The sequence below is a fragment of the Tympanuchus pallidicinctus genome, unplaced genomic scaffold (genome assembly GCF_026119805.1).
Source record: "Tympanuchus pallidicinctus isolate F22 unplaced genomic scaffold, pur_lepc_1.0 scaffold14, whole genome shotgun sequence".
Classification (NCBI taxonomy): domain Eukaryota; kingdom Metazoa; phylum Chordata; class Aves; order Galliformes; family Phasianidae; genus Tympanuchus; species Tympanuchus pallidicinctus.
In genome coordinates, this window is record NW_026294659.1 from 2,437,416 (window position 1) to 2,458,768 (window position 21,353).

General features: G+C 35.4%; 1 protein-coding gene across 3 annotated transcripts in view; it reads right to left on the bottom strand.

The window, feature by feature from the left end:
- RPS6KA3 (ribosomal protein S6 kinase A3) overlaps window positions 1-21,353 on the bottom strand; it is a 70,546-nt gene that overhangs the window by 19,524 nt on the left and 29,669 nt on the right. For all 3 annotated transcript variants that reach the window (XM_052673759.1, XM_052673758.1, XM_052673757.1), the window contains 10 exons: window positions 16,297-16,410; window positions 14,739-14,820; window positions 12,877-12,957; window positions 10,914-10,993; window positions 9,831-9,937; window positions 7,921-7,958; window positions 7,399-7,541; window positions 4,223-4,293; window positions 383-471; window positions 70-134 (listed from right to left, as the gene is read on the bottom strand). In XM_052673759.1, coding sequence (XP_052529719.1) covers window positions 70-134; window positions 383-471; window positions 4,223-4,293; window positions 7,399-7,541; window positions 7,921-7,958; window positions 9,831-9,937; window positions 10,914-10,993; window positions 12,877-12,957; window positions 14,739-14,820; window positions 16,297-16,410 — 870 coding nt within the window. The remainder of the gene's footprint in view (window positions 1-69; window positions 135-382; window positions 472-4,222; window positions 4,294-7,398; window positions 7,542-7,920; window positions 7,959-9,830; window positions 9,938-10,913; window positions 10,994-12,876; window positions 12,958-14,738; window positions 14,821-16,296; window positions 16,411-21,353) is intronic.

The following is a 21,353-nucleotide window of genomic DNA, read 5'->3' on the forward strand; positions in this document are numbered from 1 at the left end:
ATGACACCAACAAATACTTCTTAATTAAGAAGTTTAATTACTTTTTTTTTTTTCAAATTAGATACTCACATTCCAATCTATTTTGGAAAAGAATGGATGTCTCTTAATTTCTTCCACTCCATCTGGACCTGCTCCTTTTTTAAAGGAATAATTATTTTCTTGGTCAAAAGGATTACCAGAAAATTATTTCTCATTACTACGGTATTTTTTTTTAGAAATACAAAAGATGATGTTTGGCTGATCATCAGAAAAGCAAACAGGCAAGCTACGTTTTTGCTTCGAAGCTTATTTTAAGCAAGAAGCTGCACACATATTTAGTCAGTATAATTATTATGTTATCAATTTTATGATCCAATTTAAAACATTCCACTAAACACTTTACCTAATCTGTTGGCTGGGTTCCTTTTGAAGAGCATCCGCAGAAGACTCTGCGCTTCGGGACTCAAGAACTGGGGCATTCCAAGTTTGGCCCTATAAAACAAAAATATTTAATAACATACAAACATATTAAGCTAAGAATTAATTTTGCACTTCCCCTGCCCTTTACAAATCAGCAAATCTGTATTCACATAAAATAGCTTCACTGAGAAATTGTCTTCAGACATCAGAAACATAGCAAAACTGCTGTCAGTCATGTAAATGTGTAATTCCAGCTTGCTCTGTTTTGAGAAGAACAATATTTTAAGCACTGACTTAGTAACTTCAGTAGAGGATGCAAAAATGTTAAAAAAACAAAAAAAAAAAGATGTAAAAAAAAAAAAAGCAGAAAATTATTACAGGATAACAACTTACAAACTGTTGTAATTTGTTTTGATCCATCTTTAAACAAAGTTTTAAACAAGTGACATCAAGCAAGATCCATTCTTCTAGCAAGATAAAATACATTCTAGAAGGTGTAAGAAAGGAACCACATACGACATATGTTAAGAACTCTTCAGCAATATACTACATGCAGACCAGGACCAGCAGTATAATGGTAAAAGCCATCTGCTGTTACCCTGATTATTATGCCTCTTTAGCAGGTGAATTCTTATGCATTTTATATGCAATTATTTCTTTGCATTGTCACTCGGTATCAAGTCTGTTCACTGAGCTATACTGTAACATGCAATCAAAGAACACTGATGCCAAAGCTTAACAGTATCATTTTAAGTGAAGCAGTGTTACTAAAGAACAGATAACAGATAAATACGACAAAAACCTGCAGTGCTACGTGGGTGAAAATCTTTGCCCTACTGCTGCAATGCAAAACAACTCCAGCTCTAGGAAGATAGCCTGAGAGATCAGCTGCTTAGAGAAAAACAAACATATCTAAAGCTTGGTTAAAAACATAACCACAATTCATCTTTCCAAAGTGACTTGATGAACAAAGCTAGAACATTTAGAAGAGCAGCTGGACTACCAGCATGTACTGCACTCCACAACAAAGCGAGAAAGAGGACATTAACACAAGGCACAAAGACTATCAATGCATTCTTTCTGTCATGAAGGAGCACCTTCCACAAAAACTCTCAGTGGCCATTGGACCCAGTATATAGAACAAACTGACTGTGAACTGAGATTTCCTATAAAAATTTCTATTTCCTACAAACGACATGAGTGACAGCAATTTTTTTTCCTGACTTTCCTGATGGATGAAGACAAAATTTTATATGAAGGCATACCATGTCAGTGAAGGAGAAAATTAAAAAAAAAAAGTTAACTTTATTGCTACAAACTATGGTTTCTTCAAATTGCAGTGTTTCTCAGTTACAGGTAAAGCGTACAAAAATGAAAACATATCTCAGCAAGAACTAAGGAGCCCAGTAAAACATGTTGTCAGACAAATGCATTATTTTTGCAGATTTCTCAAGAACAAAGTAAGAAAAGTGCTGCATCTTAGTGATACACTATGAAAAGATGAATTCAGATGCACACTTGTTTACTTTAAACAGTTAAGAAAACAGTAAGGAGAAATACAGTGTATTCACTATTATATACAAAATAAAAAGAAAACACACTGCCATTCAGTAGTATTTACGGGGCCAGACAAAAAATGTGAACTTGGAAACCTTTAAATATAATTTGTTTTTTCAGTTGTTCATATTATCAACAGCAAAACAGACTTGTATGTATATACGTATGTTTGAGTGCTGCTCTGAAAGTAATGCCTCATGTTTTATTATGTAAGCACATGACATTGGAGTGGATGCTGGTGGTACAGCAGTAGAGATTAAACCTTCCAGCCAGCATCGCATTACTTGTTGCCATGTGACAGATGGCAGCAGAATGGCAGTCTGACAAACAGTGCCTGACATGAAAGTATCTATGAAGCAAAATCGTGGAACTGATTCCAGCGTGCAGAAAAAAATTGCACCCACTGACATTCAGCAATGTTTCCTGAATGTTTGTGGAGATCAACCAGTGGATGCGAGCACAGTGAGGCACTGGGTGGTGTGCTGCAGCAGTGGCGACAGTGGATCAACTCTGCTGGCACAGATTTTTTTTTATGAACGAGGCATGCAGGCTCTTGTTCATTACTAGAAAAGTGTGTAACTGATGTTGTCGACTATGTTGAAAATGAGTGTTCTGTAGCTGAGAATTTGCTTTAGTGTTTCTTTTTAGTATTATTGCACTCTTTGTATTTGTTGTAGTTTCCATGGAAATAAACAGGAGGCATTACTTTTGGAGTGATCTATAAAACATATGTACATTCTGTATATGTACAGAATTTGTGTACTGCACGTTAGAAGATAGCTAAAAATTCTTTATTTCACACCACATTTTTCGTACAGCTTTCTGAAACAAGTAGCAGTTATAAGGACTAGAAGCTGAGGGAAATTGGAAAGGGAATTAGAGATACATGCTCAGAAGAAATCTGAAAGTAACTATGAATGTCAGTTAACTTGCAAGGAGGATATTCTACATGCCAGCTGAACACAACATTTTTGAAGCACTAGTGGAAAGACTGTCAAGTAATAGTGGAATCACATGCAGACAGGTAGATAAAGTAGAGAAATACACGATTTGAGACATGGATAAAAAAACACGGCTCTTAACATAAGTATGAGTGCAGCCGAACAATCTCAGAGTACTTTCTTGTTAACAGAAGGTGGGCAGAACTAGTTTATACTTGCTGTGAATAGATAGAGACTTTTAGTTAAAAACACTTAATAATCATGACATGGAGATGTAGATCAGCATGGTATTGAGACAGCGGTAGAAATTAGCACCACTGCATATACCTACAAATATGGAAAGAAAAGCAGGGGCAAAGAACAATTATGTACATGCACTACGAACACAAAAGCCAGGACGAGTATGCTTTCTAGGAGTCTTCACATGCAAATGTCTTAGGAAAATATGGAAGAATTTTTAAAAGCAGGCTGTTGGTGCAGAAATAGTGCTGGTTTCAATATTTAGTGGTAACAGGACAAAGGACACTAATTAACTATGAAAGAAGAAACAAATGAGAAAATTGAAACAGTTCTATGAGCTTCCAGGAAAAAAACAAATGGCGTTAGTAAAAAAAAAAAAAATAAATGTTTTTGGCACAGAAGTGAAATTATGACATGATAAAACAGAATAGTTTGCACAGAGTTGGATTACAGTCTTGAACGTGGGAATATCGCGTCATAGGTGCATTAGATCAAAAAAGATGTAGGGCAACAGTAAAGAAAAAAAACAGGCCTTAATAGCAAAACCAAGTACGTTAAACTGCATGAAGGAAAGCAATTTCCACAATATAGCTAATGCAAAACCTACACTGCAAATTGCAAAGAGGAAAACTGGAGCTTGGATAAGTCATAGGAGAATATGGGAAGTTTCAGGAAAGCAAGCTGTTGGCAGCAGTGAATATAAAGTAGTAGGGTAAGGAGCTGGTAAGAAAGAGAAGGAAAAGGAGGGAAAATAGTTTCTCAAAAGAAAAAAGCAACAAAACAACAAGGAAAAAATGTACAGGATATCAAAAAGGATAAGAAGGTTAAAATATTATAGAAATAAGATGGGAAAGATAATATGGTTGAAGAAGTTATTATAGATTAAAGAACTGCTATGAAATTCTTTGTACCTGGTAAGGGGGAGGAATAGAAAGGCAAATTAGATAGATGGCAAAGGGAATTAATAGGGAGTGAGGATTTACCAGTACCTTTGGAAATGAGGGAAGAGTAGAAATTAGATATTGCAGCCCGGAGGGCATCCCTGTAGAATACCTGATGAGATATATAAATAAGAGTGTACTCACTTGAGAATCATAGTCATGGTTTCTTTTCTGTCTTTCCCTTGGAAAGGTAGAGTACCAGTGAGCATTTCAAACTGTATAGAGTAAAACTTTCATCAATTACATTACCTGGACAAGAATCTAATTTTTGACAAAACTACTCAGCATCTTAACCTTCCAAAATTCATGCATATTAACAATTAAATCTGTGCAAAACAACTTCTCATTGTACAGTTTAAATTACTATGAATATTGAGCAGCCTCTGCTATTTTAACGCTGCAAAATATCTTCCTAGATTGATACCTTGCTCGACATGCTTTCACCTGAACAATTTAGCCTATATTGTTTTGTGTACCACTTCTGCCTTAAAAGAAAACTTGAGCTATACGACTATATTTTAGTTTCCAAGAGGGCAAGAGTGGGGAAAAAGGTTCCCCTTTCAAAAGTTAGTGACAACCTGTCCTCACACAGAGATATTTTAAAAATATTAAAGTGCTTAAAATCAGCAAATACACAGTCCTTATTGGAAGAGGGAAAAAGGTTAGTTGATTGACAAAGACATGCATGATGAAAAAGTGGTTACTGTATGCATACAGTGGAAATAAAGTCTGAAGGAACACGTAGGAGCTACACAGTACATGCATGCACATTCTACAGTGCCTGGCAGAAGGCAATAGACACTGTTAAAATACTGATCTGTTCTGAAAGCGACCAAGTAAAAATAGATAAAAATAAAGGAACTTCTACTGGGCTGCAGAACTTCTGCAGGATACCAGATCTGAGGTACTGAAAGCCATCTGGCAGCAGACACAGCAGCCAGCTCTGTGGCAGGAATCTTGATTTTTGGTTTAAGAACTGCAAAACAATTTAGTTTAATGAAATTTCATGACATACACTTGAAGCCATCAAAATTGAAGTAATTATAAAATAATTATCTGACAAGCTTCTGCAAGCTTAAGCCATCCTAAATACAAGATGTCCTCTAAACTTTCCGTTATGAGCCAAAATTTCAATCTTTAAGTATTAAAGATTTACAGTGATAATTTCAGTGAACAATGTACAACTGTAGTTTCCTTAAATCTGAAATGTTTTATTAAAATTTAAAATTTCCTACTATCCTAAAAAAAAAATTCTCAGTAAGAGCTCCTAGATGCTCTGTACTCTATTGCTTTTTACACGTATACTTAAACACAAAAATCTTAAAATTAAAACACAGTCAACACAAAAAAGCACCACTTTCAACTGTTTGTACATAATTGCCATGAAGCAGAACTATCAAAATCTTTTTTTTTTTTTTTTTTTTTTTTTTACACTTTAGAATTATCTGCTTCATAAACTACACTTAATTTTTTATTTTTTGTTTTAAGAGCAAATTTGTGCTGTTGCATGTTCTACTTAATTTTATACTTACTTGGTCTAGATTGGCCTGGATTAATAAAGAAGAGTTTCTTAGCAAGCTCTCATTTGTTACAAGTATACCCATTTGTTACAGCTCAACAGGTATTACTTGTTCCACTCCAACCCCTCCTCACTTAACACCACCACAGTTCAATGCCTACAGCCCAACAGTACTTTAAGTCAACATTTGTCTTCTGTAGTTACCATTTGTTATTTATTTCAGCAGGGAGAGTACCTCTACAAATCTACAATGCTTCCGAAAGCTTTAAATGAACATTTTCAGATTTCTGGCATGCAAGAAAATATCCACTGTTTTAAGAACATATTAAAAGTTACTGTTCAATGATGGTTTACACACACTTCATGCCCTACAGCAGGAGACAGGGTGAAAAATGATTTATTACCTTCCTAGTCTCCATTTCTATGCTATAACTTCTGCTCAGTCTAGATACTGTGTATTCATATTACACCACCGACACCTTGATTCTTCAACGCAGATTTGATTTAAGAGTGGATAGATACAGATTGCCTATGAAAATTAGCACACGAATGAGAGACACAAGAAAAATAAGCCTCAGAAAATAGTACCGCATTCTGTGCGCTAATTTAGAGGGTCTGCTCTCTAAGGACATAATTTCATATTTAAAATTGAAGCCAAGGTGTTTAAAATGCAGTGCATTTCGAATGAAAACCACAGCAGTCACGTCTAACATATTTCAGCAATTTTCAACATTAACATGTGCTTCATTAGCACAAAACTGTATTTTTCAGCTGTATTAAATAAAGCTGAAGTTTAACTATATTTGTGTTATCATCAACCAGAAATATTTTGCTACTACTTTGTAATTTTCCTCTAATTGACTGCATGCTCAAAGCCTACAGCAATGATTAAAAGCATTCTTAATGATAAAATGAGCAGTTTTGCGAGTGCGTGTCTGTGCCTGTCTGCCTTGAGAGAGTTGAGTCATCAGGTGCTACTTTTACATAGTCAGTTTTCAGATCACAACAGCATTCTAGATGATTAAAATGTGATATGATGACATTTTCAGGCACGAAAGTCCTCCTTGTGCTACAAAGCACACATACTGTACATTTGTAGATGTACTACAGAAGCAGTAAAAAAAATTCCTTTAAAAACAATTATTTTTAACTTCACAGCAAAAAAGCACACAAATTCTATATGTTAATGGCCATTAAGCATTCCTAAAATAATATATGTTTTTTTTCTCCAAAGCCGTATTTGATACACATTTCCTTCTGAACCTACAATTCAACAGACATTAGCTCCTTGCAGAAACACTGCAAGGTGGGTCCTCCTGAGCACCCCTATCAGCATAGCATCATTTACATTTAGCTTTGCTAGGCACAAACACCAGCTGCCATTATCCTAACAAGTTGCAGTTACACTGGAGACTTTTCAGGATTTGCTCAGTTTTTTTTTGTTTTTTTTTCCCCCTCTTGTGAATAAATTTATATTTAAGATTTGGATCTAAATGTCTTACTCAACTTGGAAGACAGTATTTTCCTGTATATTTTCGTACTCCTGTTAGTCTCCATAATATTCAAACCACAATAGATGCATTTCAATTCAACAGTAACAAAAGGATGGCACATTGTCGGTGTTAAAATGAGACCTAGTCCACAATCTAGATCCAAATGTTAATCTATTGTTATTAATTTCCAAGTACTTCAAAATTTTCAGGTAGTTACAACTCATTTAAAGGTCACCCTACACACAAATATTTATTTCAACAAACCTTGTAAAGCAGCATTGTTACTATGGCATTTACCAGAAACCTACCATTAAAACACCAAAAGACCACCAGTCTGCACTCTGTGTATGACCTCGTCGATTAACAACCTCAGGTGCCATATATTCTACCGTCCCACAGAAAGAGTAGGCTTTTTTTTCATGATCAATCGATTCCTTACTTAAGCCAAAATCTGGAAGAAAATACAACAGTTCAGAATGTCTTTATTTACTTTGAATCAGTCATGGGCGATACCCTTACCACAATGTGAAATGTGATGCTTTTATTAGTCTTAAATATACATGCCTAAATATACATACAGGAATTAGAAATTCCTCTGCCCACAAGCCTCACCCCCAAACCATTATTATAGAGCCATAATATCAGACATATTTCCAAAACAATATAATGAGTATTTTATCTAATCCAAATTAATTACGCTATCTGCTCCACAGCAAAAGCACCTACTGGTTAAAACAGCTGATTTCACTGCATTGCTCTAAAAAAAGGAGGGAGATTCAAAGACTATTACGAATAGAAAAATCCACGTGTTGCAATTGCCTTTTGTTCACCTGTTAATTTAATATGTCCTTCCTCATCAAGCAGGATGCTAAAAGAAAAAAAACAAAAAACAATCTTAACTATTGCTTCAAACAACATATTGACATCTGAGAAGTGACAGATCAGCTCAAAGACACACAGAAGCAAACACATGAAAATGCATCATTAGGAAGAGATACCTTGAAAGTACACATTTTCTTATCCTTCAACTCTTTCTCACTAAAGATTATGAAACTGATTCAGTATATCAGATTTTTATTCATCTATTTCATTAAATTCAGCATGGAATGTAATAAGTTAGCTTGAATTTTCAGTTTTGGCCACCTGTACCATATGTATTTAATTTAATTAGATGTGGTAATGAGAGACATATTTCTGTTACTCCTAAACTGAGCAAGAACTGTTATGCTCCTGTATGTATGCAAAACGTGCATTAATTTGCAATTATGGTTTCAAAGAACGTTCACAACTTTAAATAACATTAATAAATATTCACATTGTACCAAAGGACTTCTATCCATTAGGCCCCACAGTTAAGAGCCTGTTTATTACAATCACAAAAATAAGGGGCCACACACGGGAGACTCCATCTCCCCTTAACAACCACTGCATTTAACTGCAATGAGAGACAAACTAGATATACGACACCCTTTTCCTCCTTCCACTCTCCGTAGTGGCAAACTGCCTGACAGTACAGTCTGTGAGTTATTGCTATCACTTCCAATTTCAACTTCTGAAAAGATTTTTGCGTGCCTAAAATGAAAAGATGAAAAGATTTTGCTGTTTGAGGCAGCAGTTACTTTGGCTTTTTACACCTATGATTTCGGTTTTTTTCCCCCTTGAAACTAATTGTCAGCAAATTTCTGATTTGAGAATGAATCCTCCTTCTCTTCAAATAAGACATAACATTTTAAAATTTGTGTTCTATTTCTAGAAGATGCACAAAAGAACAGGTTATAGTAATGCAAGTCCTATGTAGCGTTACAGAATTTGTCTGTTTGCTACTCATCTTCTGCTAATACTTGGCATGAGACAACAGACTTTTTAGGTTCACCACATAGCCATAACAGAGATGTGGTATCATCAAGGACAACAGACTTTCAGATGTCCTGGCAATGAGGTATGTTAACAACCTTATCAAGCACAACAGACGCTTGATAACAGATGCTGCATTTTCATGTAGACTCCTTTCCAAATATGAATCAGTACTACAGCACACACTAAGATGTTTGCATTTTTATCTGAAATGTTTTAAAATTTTACAGATGATGTCACTGGCATTTCCTTCTTTACATCTTCAAACACTGAAAAAGTTATGGAAGACAAAGAACAGGAGACAGGACTCAATCCTTCAAACGAGACAGATACAACTAAGTTATTGAAGGGCAACACTACACTGGAGTTTTTAGTTTCAAGCTTAATTTAAATTTTCAGTGTAATTTCTTGATTGCCAACAGATTACATAAGCACTTAACATACTACTTTCATCTTTTAAATTTAAACTCCATTCTGCTCTTATTCTTGTATATTTTAAAAATCAGCTTTAGAAAAAAATGCTTATTTTTAAGCCTTCACGTGCAATTCATTGGCAACCAAAAAAATTGTTAAAATTGTCTCATTCGTTGTAGAGGCACACACCTTTCAGTATACTTTGTACTTACAGCAACATATAGCCCTTGGCATATCACTCAAACTAGACTCCTTTTTGATTACACATGAAATCCAACTTTTTTAATTAAAGAACTGTACAAATTTCCCCCATCTTCACTCCTGTACAGTTTGTGTAATAAATATATAAAATTAACATTTAACAGCTGGAAAGAGAAGTGCAGAGGTTGAAGTGCTATACAGATCAAATTGTAATCAAATTGATATACAAATCAAATTGAAGCGTGCTTCACTTGCTGCATTGGATTCTTACTTTTCTGGTTTCAGGTCCCGGTATATTATTCCAAGGCTGTGGAGATGGTCTAAAGCAAGCGCTAATTCCGCTAGGTAAAATTTAACATCATCTTCTGTGAACATCACCTGCAAAAAGCAGAACAATTATTTTTACATGCAAAATCTCTAAAACTTACATTAGAACCAAGTAAATAATCCAGATTGATTGTAGATGACCTGTTGTCGCAGAACAGCTCTTCATAATACTCCCTCCCCTTCTTTTTTGAAAAACAACTAGCAGTTCAATGTTTGGTTATACAAAACCTAGCATTTTATCACTAATACTGTTTCACAGTACATACTTCTTAAGACAGTACTACATTATATTGTCTGCAAAACAGGTTATTTACTCCTGATTGGTCAAGAGAACAAAGATGCATGGTAGGAAAACTGAAAAATGGAAACATTTAAAGAATGAGACTACCTCTTCACTGGACATGAACATTTTGTTTCCAGACAAAGAGATTAAAATTCAAATGCCTGAATTTCTCCAAGGCTATCAAAAAGAACTTAGAACGATGAACAAAAACTGAACTAAGAAAACGGTCTTTGTAAGAATTAAAATAATATTCACTTCTGTAGATTTAAAGAAAAGATTTAAGCTCAAAGCTTGTACAAAAAGTGCTTGCTGATGTTATCTCTACAAAAAAAAAATAATCCAATATTTAATGCAGCCATATTCGGGAAGAGAAACCTCTACAAAAAGCTGAAAGTTTCTGAAAGTCCAGGCTTAATATAAATTCATGTTCTTTCTGACACATCAAACTGTGGTAGCAATAGGAGAAGAAAATCTAAGCAAGGTGTAAAAAGCAATACAGAGAGATTAGAGTTACTGTAAAAAAAAAAAAAAAAAAAAAGGCTTAGACAATGTAAATTACCAACTGCATCCTTATGAAATGACTACTTGTGAAGGAAAACAAACAGAACAAAAACATAACTGGTTAAAAATACACTTACAGTTTTGTTCAATGAAAGTTGGCTTACAAAGAGTAAAACCACCCTAATATAGGCAATTTATAGTAAAGTTTTATTAATACATGATTTTCAAATAAAGAAAGCTTACCTCTTTGGATAAACGTGTAAACAAATCTCCTCCCCTGAGAAAATCCAAAATAAGATATAGCTTCCCTTCTGTTTGAAAAGCTGAAAAGACCAATTAAAAGCATTAAACATTATCTAAGTCTACCCATGGTTAGAAGAATAACACTCAATAATTCACCCTGATTTTCTTTATTTTTCTTTATCTTTTACCTTCTTTTTAATTTACAAAGAATTACTCTTCTTTTTCCTTTGAGGGAAAAATTTTTTAATATTAAATTCTTCCCTATCACGAACAAAGCAGCTCTCCTGCCATGTAAATGGAAAGCATATCATCAACATAATGTCCAAAAAATAATTAAAAAAACCCAACAACCTGCATTTTGGTACCGCAGCGTTTGAAAGTAAAAAAGTCCACACTCAGAAAAGCAAATTAGTAGCAAAAGTATGTATTCTAAAACTTCAGGAAACTCAGCTAAGCGAGGAGATGTAGTCTAGTTTGCAAAATAGTAGATGGTGAAAGCCAATGTTAGAGTGATAACCAGCCAAGATTTGAACAGTAGGAAAAGAAATAGATCCTAAAAGGAAAAATATGAATTGACCAATAGAAAATTAACTATTTGTCAATGTTATCCTCTTTTCAGTTTACTTTCTGCAAGATATTTTGAGAGAATTATTTTCCTTTCAACATGCATACATTTTTATGTATGCCCATGCAATTAAAATTAAACCAATTTTCATAGAACAGAATCACAGAATCCTTAGAGTTGGACTAGATGACCTTTAAATGTCCCTTCCAACTCCCTTGCAATGAACAGGGACATGCACAGCTAGATCAGGTCGCCCAGGGCTTGATCCAGCCTCGCCTTTAAAGTCCCCAGGGATGGGGCATCAATTACTTCTCCAGCACCTCACCACCTTCACTGTAAGAGACTTTCTCTTTATGTTCAGTCTATATCTATCCTCTTTAAACTTGAAACCATTTCCCTTGTTCTATCACCACAGACCCTGCTGAAGAGTCCTTCCCCTTCTTTTCTGTAGTTCTTTTAGATACTGAAAGGCTGCTATCAGGTCTCTCTGAAGCATTCTCCAGGCTGAACAGCCCCAGCTCTCTCAGCTTGTCATCATAGGAGAGGTGTTCTATCCCTTGGATCATTTTTGAGGCCCTTCTCTGGACATGCAACAATAGTTCCATGCTTTTCCTGTATTAAGGACTTCACATCTGCACACAGTACTCTAAGAGAGGCCCTACCAGAACAGAGTAGAAGGGCAGGATCACCTCCCTCACCCCACTTATTTTGATGCAGTCCCAAGATACAGTCGGCTTCCTGGGTTGCAAGGGCACACTGCTGACTCATGCCCAGCTTGACATCCACCAGTACCACCAGATCTTTTTGGCAGGACTGCACTCCATCCTTTCATCCTCCAGCTTGTACTGGTAGTAATGTTTGTCTTGACCCAGGTGCAACTTTGTTGAACTTCATGAAATTCACCTGGGCCCACTGCTCAAGCCCATGTAGGACCCTCTGGATGCCATCCCATTCCTCTGCTGTGTCAACCACACCCCACTTCTTGGTGTCATCAGCACCAAGATGACACCAACATCCACACAACTCCACTGTCAATAACATGGATGAAGATACTAATTTTAATGAATCTTTGAAGTGATGCCATTGCATATTTTCTAAAGAGCAAGGCAGGAATAAGAAATCAATTAAACAGTCAATGGCATAGAAAAAAAGTAAATAGATAACTGTCCTTTTTAATAAAGCAGAGGGCTACAGATGCTCAATCCTCCACAGAAAGATTTAAGACTGTGCATGAAGTTAACTTGCAGTGTGTGAGAATTACTACACAGCAAGCCTTTGCATGACCAAGATTTAGATATCATATTTTTTGCGTCATTCTTTGAACTGCAGTTAATGTTAGGTAGCACCTTGACAAGCACTCATTTGTAAGACAGAGATGTACTTTTTCCTCAAACTCACCGTAATGTAACTTGACAATAAAAGGATGGTTAACTTCTACTAAGATATCACGTTCCATTTTCGTCCGAACTCGATCTCGAACTACAATAGAACATAAGCAAGATTAAGAAAACTGAATTCATATTATGAGTTAGCATTTCTCATGCATTTCCTGATAAGCTTAAAATCACAAAGAATGGTATTACAAATACTATTAATAAAGTAGGTCACGGTTTGAGCTTTTGTTCAGAACAACAATATCATAAAATAGACTTGAAAGAACTATGGAATCTTGGGCAATTCAAGTAATACAGTGTGTTATTTAAAATTACAACACGAGATCTCAAAAGAAGCTCCAATTATAGAAAAACAGTATTGTTTCCAATTATAGAAAAACAGTATTGTTTCCAATTAGTTTTATACTAAGATTTTAGTAGTACCCTTCATTTGCTTGAAACTTTGCTCTTAAAATATGAAACAAATTGTGCTCAAAAGCATCTGAAAATTCAGATACAAAGTGTGAAAAGTGTGATATCCTGTTAATGTCACCTTTCTGCTCAAGACTTTTGCACCCTCGAGTGCTTAGTGCCCTGAAGTGTCTATTTTTCCAAATACCAGCTTCAGTATTTCTGTTCCCCATGCTCAGGCAAAACTGGAGCCACAGTTTGTACTGTACTTTTCATACATAAGATTAAGCCACCATTAAGAAGCGATGGAGACAGGCTATCAAACATCTGAAAAAAGCAGCTGTTAAATTACCTCTGACTCTAATTCTATGATATTAACAGTCCTGGGAATAAAAGGCTATTGAAGATATCAAGGGATTTTAAATGAGTGGAAATTAATTTCAGAAAAATGGGAAGCAAATAATGAGAATATTTAGAGTAAACAGAGTATACAGAGTAAACAGAATATAAGGAACGGTTGAAACAGCACTCACACCCTCGCTAACAGGTTTAAAAGATTTTAAGTATGAGATCTGAAATAGATATTTGGCAGTTGAACTTAAGCAGAAAAAATTCACATTCAACATTTTAATGGAGGTTCAATACAAGTGTGAAGCTTCTGTTTACAAGTCATTCCATGAATACTTTCCAATTAAAAAAATATTAAAACTGCAGATCAGGTTTATATCAGTAACAGAGATGTTTCATATGTTGTCAGAGCTATTTCAAAATTATCATTTCAATTCCATTGCAGTCGTGACTTAGAACTATAAATAGACTGAAATATTAACAGTGACATAAAACAATAGACATTCAGGTTAAGGGATTAGTGCAAGAGATTACTTTCATTTTCATTAACAAAGGACTCATTTTAGAATTCATTTTTGCTTAAACTTAAAGTTTTCATCAAATATCTATATCTAAGAGCAAGTGCCAAAGTTTTGGGGAAAAGTACCATAAACTTCTGAAATTTATAGAAATAATACAGACTTGAACTCCAGAGTTTAGAGCTTTTAAAATAAAACATCTGGCACAATGCACTTTTAAATATCATAACAAATACAAGTGAGCAAAGAGTATTAACTGTTATCTTCAGTGATACACAGCAAATGAAATAAGGAAGGACATTATGTTTCAGATAACAGCTCAGGATCAAGTCAGGCAGCAGAAGAAACAGCTGCTCTTTCAAGCCACCATCACCACTGACAAAGATCTAACGCTCAACACGGTACAGAACCAAACCTACTTCCTTCTCTAATTCTACCAATATTACACTGTTTACAAAGTCCGTATGGCTTTAAAATGTTAATCACTATATCCTGCTATTTGCTGCTTAACAGAAGTTGCACTAAGATATATACACTCTGTACTCTTGCATGTAAAGATTTCTCTATAACAATATGATTTGCTTATCTCTTTGCTCCAAACAGTGCTTACCTTTCAAAGTGGCCTTTTTCAATACCTTCATTGCATAAAGCTGCCTAGCATCTGACCCTGAGATTTTTTTGACAAGAAATACCTGCATAGAGAATTAAAAAGAATTCTTAAAAGAAAACAAAGGAAAATCAGATGAATATGATTTGCTATGAAATTTGAGTAAATAGTATTCCAATGAAACTCATATTTGTTACTCCCTCTTAATTCTATTAACTCCATCTTTCTTTGACAGTTCTCTTTAGATCCTGCTGAACACAAAAACGTTTCCTTGCATTTTTACGTACTGTTGTTTCACTTCATAACCTAAAAGGTTCCAAGTAAACCAGAATCAGTTTGTCAGACTGCTTAACTTAATTCATCTCAATGAGTAAAAGAAGGAATGCATTTGGATTTTCTTAGAAGACAAATCTGAAACACTAAATTCAACTTTATGATCAAACAAAACTTCCTGATATTTATCTTTAAGTAGCTATGTTTTAATAATATAAGATGGTAAAGCAAATGAGCAGATGAAAAAGTTGTCTGATATAAAAATAGGTGTGTACAAAGATCGATCCAGAAAATTATGTAAATCAAAGTTTAACAAAAATGTTCGTTTTAACACATCAAATAGTGAGAACCAACCTTGTGTCAAAGCATAGCTGTTATGACATGCTTTGGTTGAGTTCCACACATATCAATAAAGTATAATTAACCTCAACACTTAGGCGGTCACTGGACCAGATGACCTTAGAGGCCTTTTCCAACCTTCATGACTCGATGATTCTATGACTCTTTTTCAGTGTAAAAGGCTGCCTAAAAGGATGCATTTTTTTAATGTCCCTAATAAAAGATGTGAAGACAATTTTCAAATTCAGAAATGAGAACGGAAAAAGTATCTGCCACAGGTTGTCTGGTTATTTCTAAAAAAAGAAAGCTCAGAGACATGTAATAGTAAATGAGAATATTAAACATGCTACATGAGTTTAGATTAATCTCACTTTCTGTATCCAATTTGCTCTTGTGCTAACATTCCTTGAAAAGCATACAAATTAGCTTTTAGAAACTGAAGGAGTAGTAATGTCATCTTCCCAAGCTTTTATAAATAGTATTTGGGGTTTTGTAATAATTAATCTTTTTTTTTTTTTTTTTGCATAAATACTAAAAAATTGAGATGACATACATTCTTACGATGTTACAAGTCAGTCAGATAACTGGAATTACTACTCCAATAACATGTCTAAGAGTACCTTCTTTCTACTAAAAGAAAGCTGACTATTCTACTCTTTCCTAACATCTAAGAGAAGTTTAATGTTATATATTAGAACTTATTATTATATTTAGAACTTCAATTTAGTTTGAAAATCGATTAAAAGGCTCCGTTGTCTTATAGAGCATATTCCACTCTCTCTGAACGTCACAAAAAGTTACTGTTTCATTTTTAAACTGGATTTAGACAACTAAAGGTACGGACCATGAACACCTATTAAGATCTTGGCACAGACAACACTCACTGAAGTGCCAGAAACGTTGAGTCTATTAACAGAATACTTGACTTCATAGGAGTCAGATTACCAACCTTTCCAAAGGATCCTTGTCCAAGCACTTTCAGAAGTTCAAATTGTGAAGGGTCTGCTTTCTCATGTCCTTCCTTTACATGATGAGTTATTGCAATTTCTTTGATTTCTTCTTCCTAACAGAGGAAAAGGGGGGAATAAGTTAAGTTTACTTTACTGGTGCAACTTCCTAAAATGTTTAGAATTTCACAATACACTGAAAAATAACAGTGCCACCAAGCATATAACCAACTACATGCTCCCAAATGTAAGCAAAACATTGAGCAATACTACTGCCATAATTAAGACATTAACAGATAAAAGCTGTATTACAAAAGGCACTACTAGTTTAGTGATTATGTGGCTTAAACTTCCAGAGATGCATCAGAGCATAAACAATAACAGAGCCAACAAGAACAAGTCAGTGGTTCCCAAGCTTTTGTGCTGAGGCCATGTTGTTTGGTTCACAATCTCCATTTCAAATTCACAATCCAGGAGTGGAAATCAATCTTCCTAATAATTTAGTTTTCTTAAGGCACACGTAGTTATACATCAAGTGAACCAAATCTCTTTGGAAAGGGCTATTTTTAACAATTGAATGAAGATGACTGAGTCAGTGGACCTTCTAATTATTTTCTGCTCTCCACTTAATTTTGTATTTTCTAAACAAAATTTGAAAACTCTGAAAGCAACTCTCCTTGCCCCACAAGGAAAGAACCTCAAAAGTAATCACAAAAGAAGTAACACTGCACTCTCTCAGTATCATCTGAAGAACTTCTTAGGCATTACATAAAACCGAGTCTCAGCAGCACTGTCTGTAAGGAAGTTTCTGTGAGTGAACAAATAAACCCAAGAACACTTTGCCTCTATTCAGTGAGCATCTCAGATTTATTTCACTGAATCACAGAGCAGCTGAGGTTGAAAGGCAGCTCTGTTCATGTTCAAAGACCCCACTTAAGCAGAGTCACCCAGTGCCCAGAGCCATGTTCGGGGGCTATCAGATATCTCTAAGGAAGAGACTTCATGGCCTCTTGGGCAGCCTATGCTAGTACTCTGTCAGTCACATGGTTCAAAAAAAAAAAAAAAAACACAAAACAAACAAACAAACAAAAAACAACAGTGTTTTCTGATGATTGGTTGGATATCAGATTGAATATTTGGAAAAACCTCTTTTCAGAAAGACTGACTGCTGAGGCATTGCAACAGGCTGCCTGGAGGCAGTGGAGTCCACATCCCAGGTGATTTTCAAGAAACATGCAGATGTGGCACTGAGGCACATGGTCAGCGAGCATGGTGGTGATAGGCTGATGGTTGGACTAGGTGATCCTAGAGCTCTTTTGCAACCTTGATAATTCTATGACTAGAGGGACTCTCCAACATTCTAGCTTATGCCTAATGCCTCTTGTCCTGTCACTGGGACTGAGGAGAACCTGGCTCCATGGCTCTTCGCACTCCATTTACATCCATTTATGAGATCCCTCCCAGAGGTTTTACTTTCTAAGGTGAACCCTCTCAGCTCTCTCAACCTGTTCTCACGACAGATGCTCCAAACCCTTGAACACCTTAGTATACCGTTACAGTACTCTCTCCAGTAGCTCTGTATCACTTGTACTTGAGAGTCTAGATGTGGCACTTAACCAGAGGGGAAGAAAACTCCCTTGTATTTGCTAGCAATGCTTTCCTTAACGCAGCCCAAGGAACCATGGCCTTCTTTGCCATAACACCACATTGCTGGTGCACATTTACCCTGGTGTTCAGCGTCTTCAGGTCCTTCTCTACAAAGATTTTTATTTTTATTTTTTCCCCATCTGGCGGCTGGCACACAGTTGGTGCATGGAGTTATTCCTCCCCAAGGTGCAGCTACACACCATCCACACCACAGCCTGTTTGTTAATCCAGCCCATATTTCAAGGGCAGCAGCTCATACAAGGATCTTATAGGAAACAGTGTGTTAAATCTTACTGAAATTGAGGAGACAGTACCTACCACTCTTCTCTTCCTACCCATTTCTCTATAGATATCAACCATGATTTCATGTTTGTGAATCTATACCTACTAATCTCAATCATCTCCTTTTCTTTCGCGTATGTAAAACGGTTTCCAGGATTAGTTGCTTCCTTGATTCCCTAGGAAATGAGGTGATAGCCAGCCTGTTGTTTCTTTCCTTCTTGACCCTTTTGAAAACAGGAGCAACATATGCCTTCTTCTAGTCCTCTGGCCACAATCATTAGAAGATAATCAAGAGCAATCTCACAAGAAGGACACTCAGGTCTCCCCAGCACTCTTGCATGCATCCATCATGGCATATGAACTTACGTGCATCCACTTTGCTTAAATATTATCTAAACCATCTCTTTTGAACTAAGTCTAAGTCTTCCTTGCTCCAGACCTTTATTTGACCTATATACACAAAAATATAACTAACAAATTATTGAGATGAGGGAGTAGAGGCAGCATTCTAACATGGGCATCAGTATTTTCATCTTTGAAGTAAGTAGGTGAAGAATCCCAGGGGAAGAACAGCACAATAGAACAGATTACCAAGTACGTATTACTTTCAACACCTTGATAGATTTCTGCTCAACAGTTTTACCAATTAGCACCCTGCAGCCTTGAGAAAGTAGAACAGTGTCAAATCTCCCCGTTATCTACTCAGATTCATGGGCAGAAGGTGATCAGGTTGGCATATTGCTTTAAAAGCTTTACAAAAAGCAACAAGAAAGAAAGAAAGTAGGAAATATATTAACCTGCTCTCTACACACACACACAAATAATTGTCAAATACAGCAATTGTTACATAACAAGCTTCCCAGCGGTTATTTTGGGCGCTCTCTTAAAAAAGAGAAAAAAAAAACTTCACATTCCTGATACTAAGCAAATACTCCAAGCCTTCACAATTTCTCAGGGTTCACACACTTCTCCATTCTTATAAGGCAGACTTAACAGAACTGTTTTAATCAAAATGGAAAATATTCTTTTTCAGTAGCTTGTCTGTCATACAATCCTTAGAGCAAAATTGTGATAAACAGATATCCATGGATTTGTCTCCTTCTACATAATTGCTGAACATTTGTTATTTTAAACTAAACAGTATTTTGCAAATACACAAAAGTGCAGCCTTTTATAGAAGCGAGAACTACGCAGAAGTAATGAACCCTCACTGTACCCACTATCTACCTGAATTAATATACAAGCCTTTCAAACCAGAAAAACAAGACAGCTATTTCTCAACCAGCAGCACTAACTATATTGGCTGATAGGTGCTGTCATACAGTAAGCCTGAAGAGAAGCTATTTGTTCAGTCTAGTACTGAATTTTCCCTAAGCTTTATTTCTGATCATTCCCTGACATCTGGAAAAAAAAACACTAAAACCATCCCATATGATGAACTCAAACTAAACATAACGAGGTACAGGGTGCTGAAAGCCTCTAGCCCTCCTTTCCTTCATTCCATAACAACTTTCATATTACTACAGACAATCACCAACCAGTGATCAGGCTGCTGCAACAAAACTCTTCCAGTTATAACTGCAGCATACTGTACGTGCTTTATTTCAGTTATTTATAACCCTGGAAAGCTCCATTTTCTCATGCCAGATACTGCAGCAACATCTAAATAAAAGTTCAAAGAATTTTTTTTTCTTGCTACACAGTTCTAAAGGCTTTCTTTACACTATAAACTGTTGCACAAAAAAAAAAACATATGCTATGTTTGTCAACTTAAAGTGGTTGCTACTGGCTTTTGCTATTGTGAAACTAAATATAGAATGCAAGGAAACAAACAGAAGGTAACATTACACAGTGCTTCCTTAACATTTCCTTAACAGTATAATACAGTTAAGTCAACACTGTCCTAGAAGGGAAGTCAGTAAAAAACAAGTTTGAGTATGAACTTAAAACATAACTAGTTTAGAATAACTTCCTGCATTGATATCACTTGCAGCTCAGAACTTTACTGGTCAAGTATTACAGTATAGGAAAGTTCTTAGTAATGCACCTCACAGTTTGTCTCTATCCATAGGAATACAAACATAGGAAAGAACACCAAATGGATAATATTTCAAAAACAAATTGAATTTAAGAAAAAAAAAGTTAAAATAAAACAAAGAAGGATTTAGAAGCCACAGGGGTGACTCATTTTTCTCTTTAGGAATCAGGTGCAAATTAGAATAGGAAATATGCTTGTCAGAAAAAAAAGATACAGTATTTAGGCAAGCAGTGAAAAGCTAATTAACCATTCTTAGCCTACAGAAATTATACTCTAATTATATTTTAAGTACGTATTGAACAGTAAACGCTTTTTTTTCTAGCATTTGAATTTCTGTGAATTTCCTTTACTAACTAGTCCCACTGGAACACACAACACTTGTATTTGTTTCTGAGATCTTATTACAGGAACGGCTACTAGATAACATATTAAAAGGAAACTGGACTTCAAACTCAAGAGGAAGTAGAAAAAGAAGTGTCTTACTAGTTAAACATTTCCCAGTTGCAATGAAAAAGCCCAGAGAAGGAAGAGAAAAAATGATTTTGTTTATATAGATAATCTCCCATAATTTATCCTTCATCCAAATTTTCAAGCAGGAGATCCGAAAATGGTTCTGTTCTTGAAAAAGTGACCCAAGCAAAGCCGGATGTCAGAACAAGCTGCTCAGAGAGCTTTATCTGCAGAGTTGGCTTTTAAAAAAAAAAAAAAACTCCTTCGAAAAATTGAAAGAAACTAAGCTTGTCTAGGGCTGGTCTATAATATTGTTCCTATCATTCCTACAGGTTTGTTATCTCCACTTTTCCTACTACTCTGAATAATTCTGACATTTTTACAGATTTTTTTTTCTAATTAATGTGGCAGCAAAAAAAAAAAAAAAAAAGTAACTCATTTCTACTCTCAGTTCTCACTGCAGATGCCTCAGAGAACAAATAAAGCTGTAGATAATACAACAGTGGTGTGAAAGGAGAAACAAGTAAAAGAGGTTCACAAACAGAATTAAGAGCACTCACTATCTCAGAGCTCCTATGCCACTTAAACATTTAGAAAACACAATGAACACTAATTAGAATTCCAACTACTTCAAAAAAAATA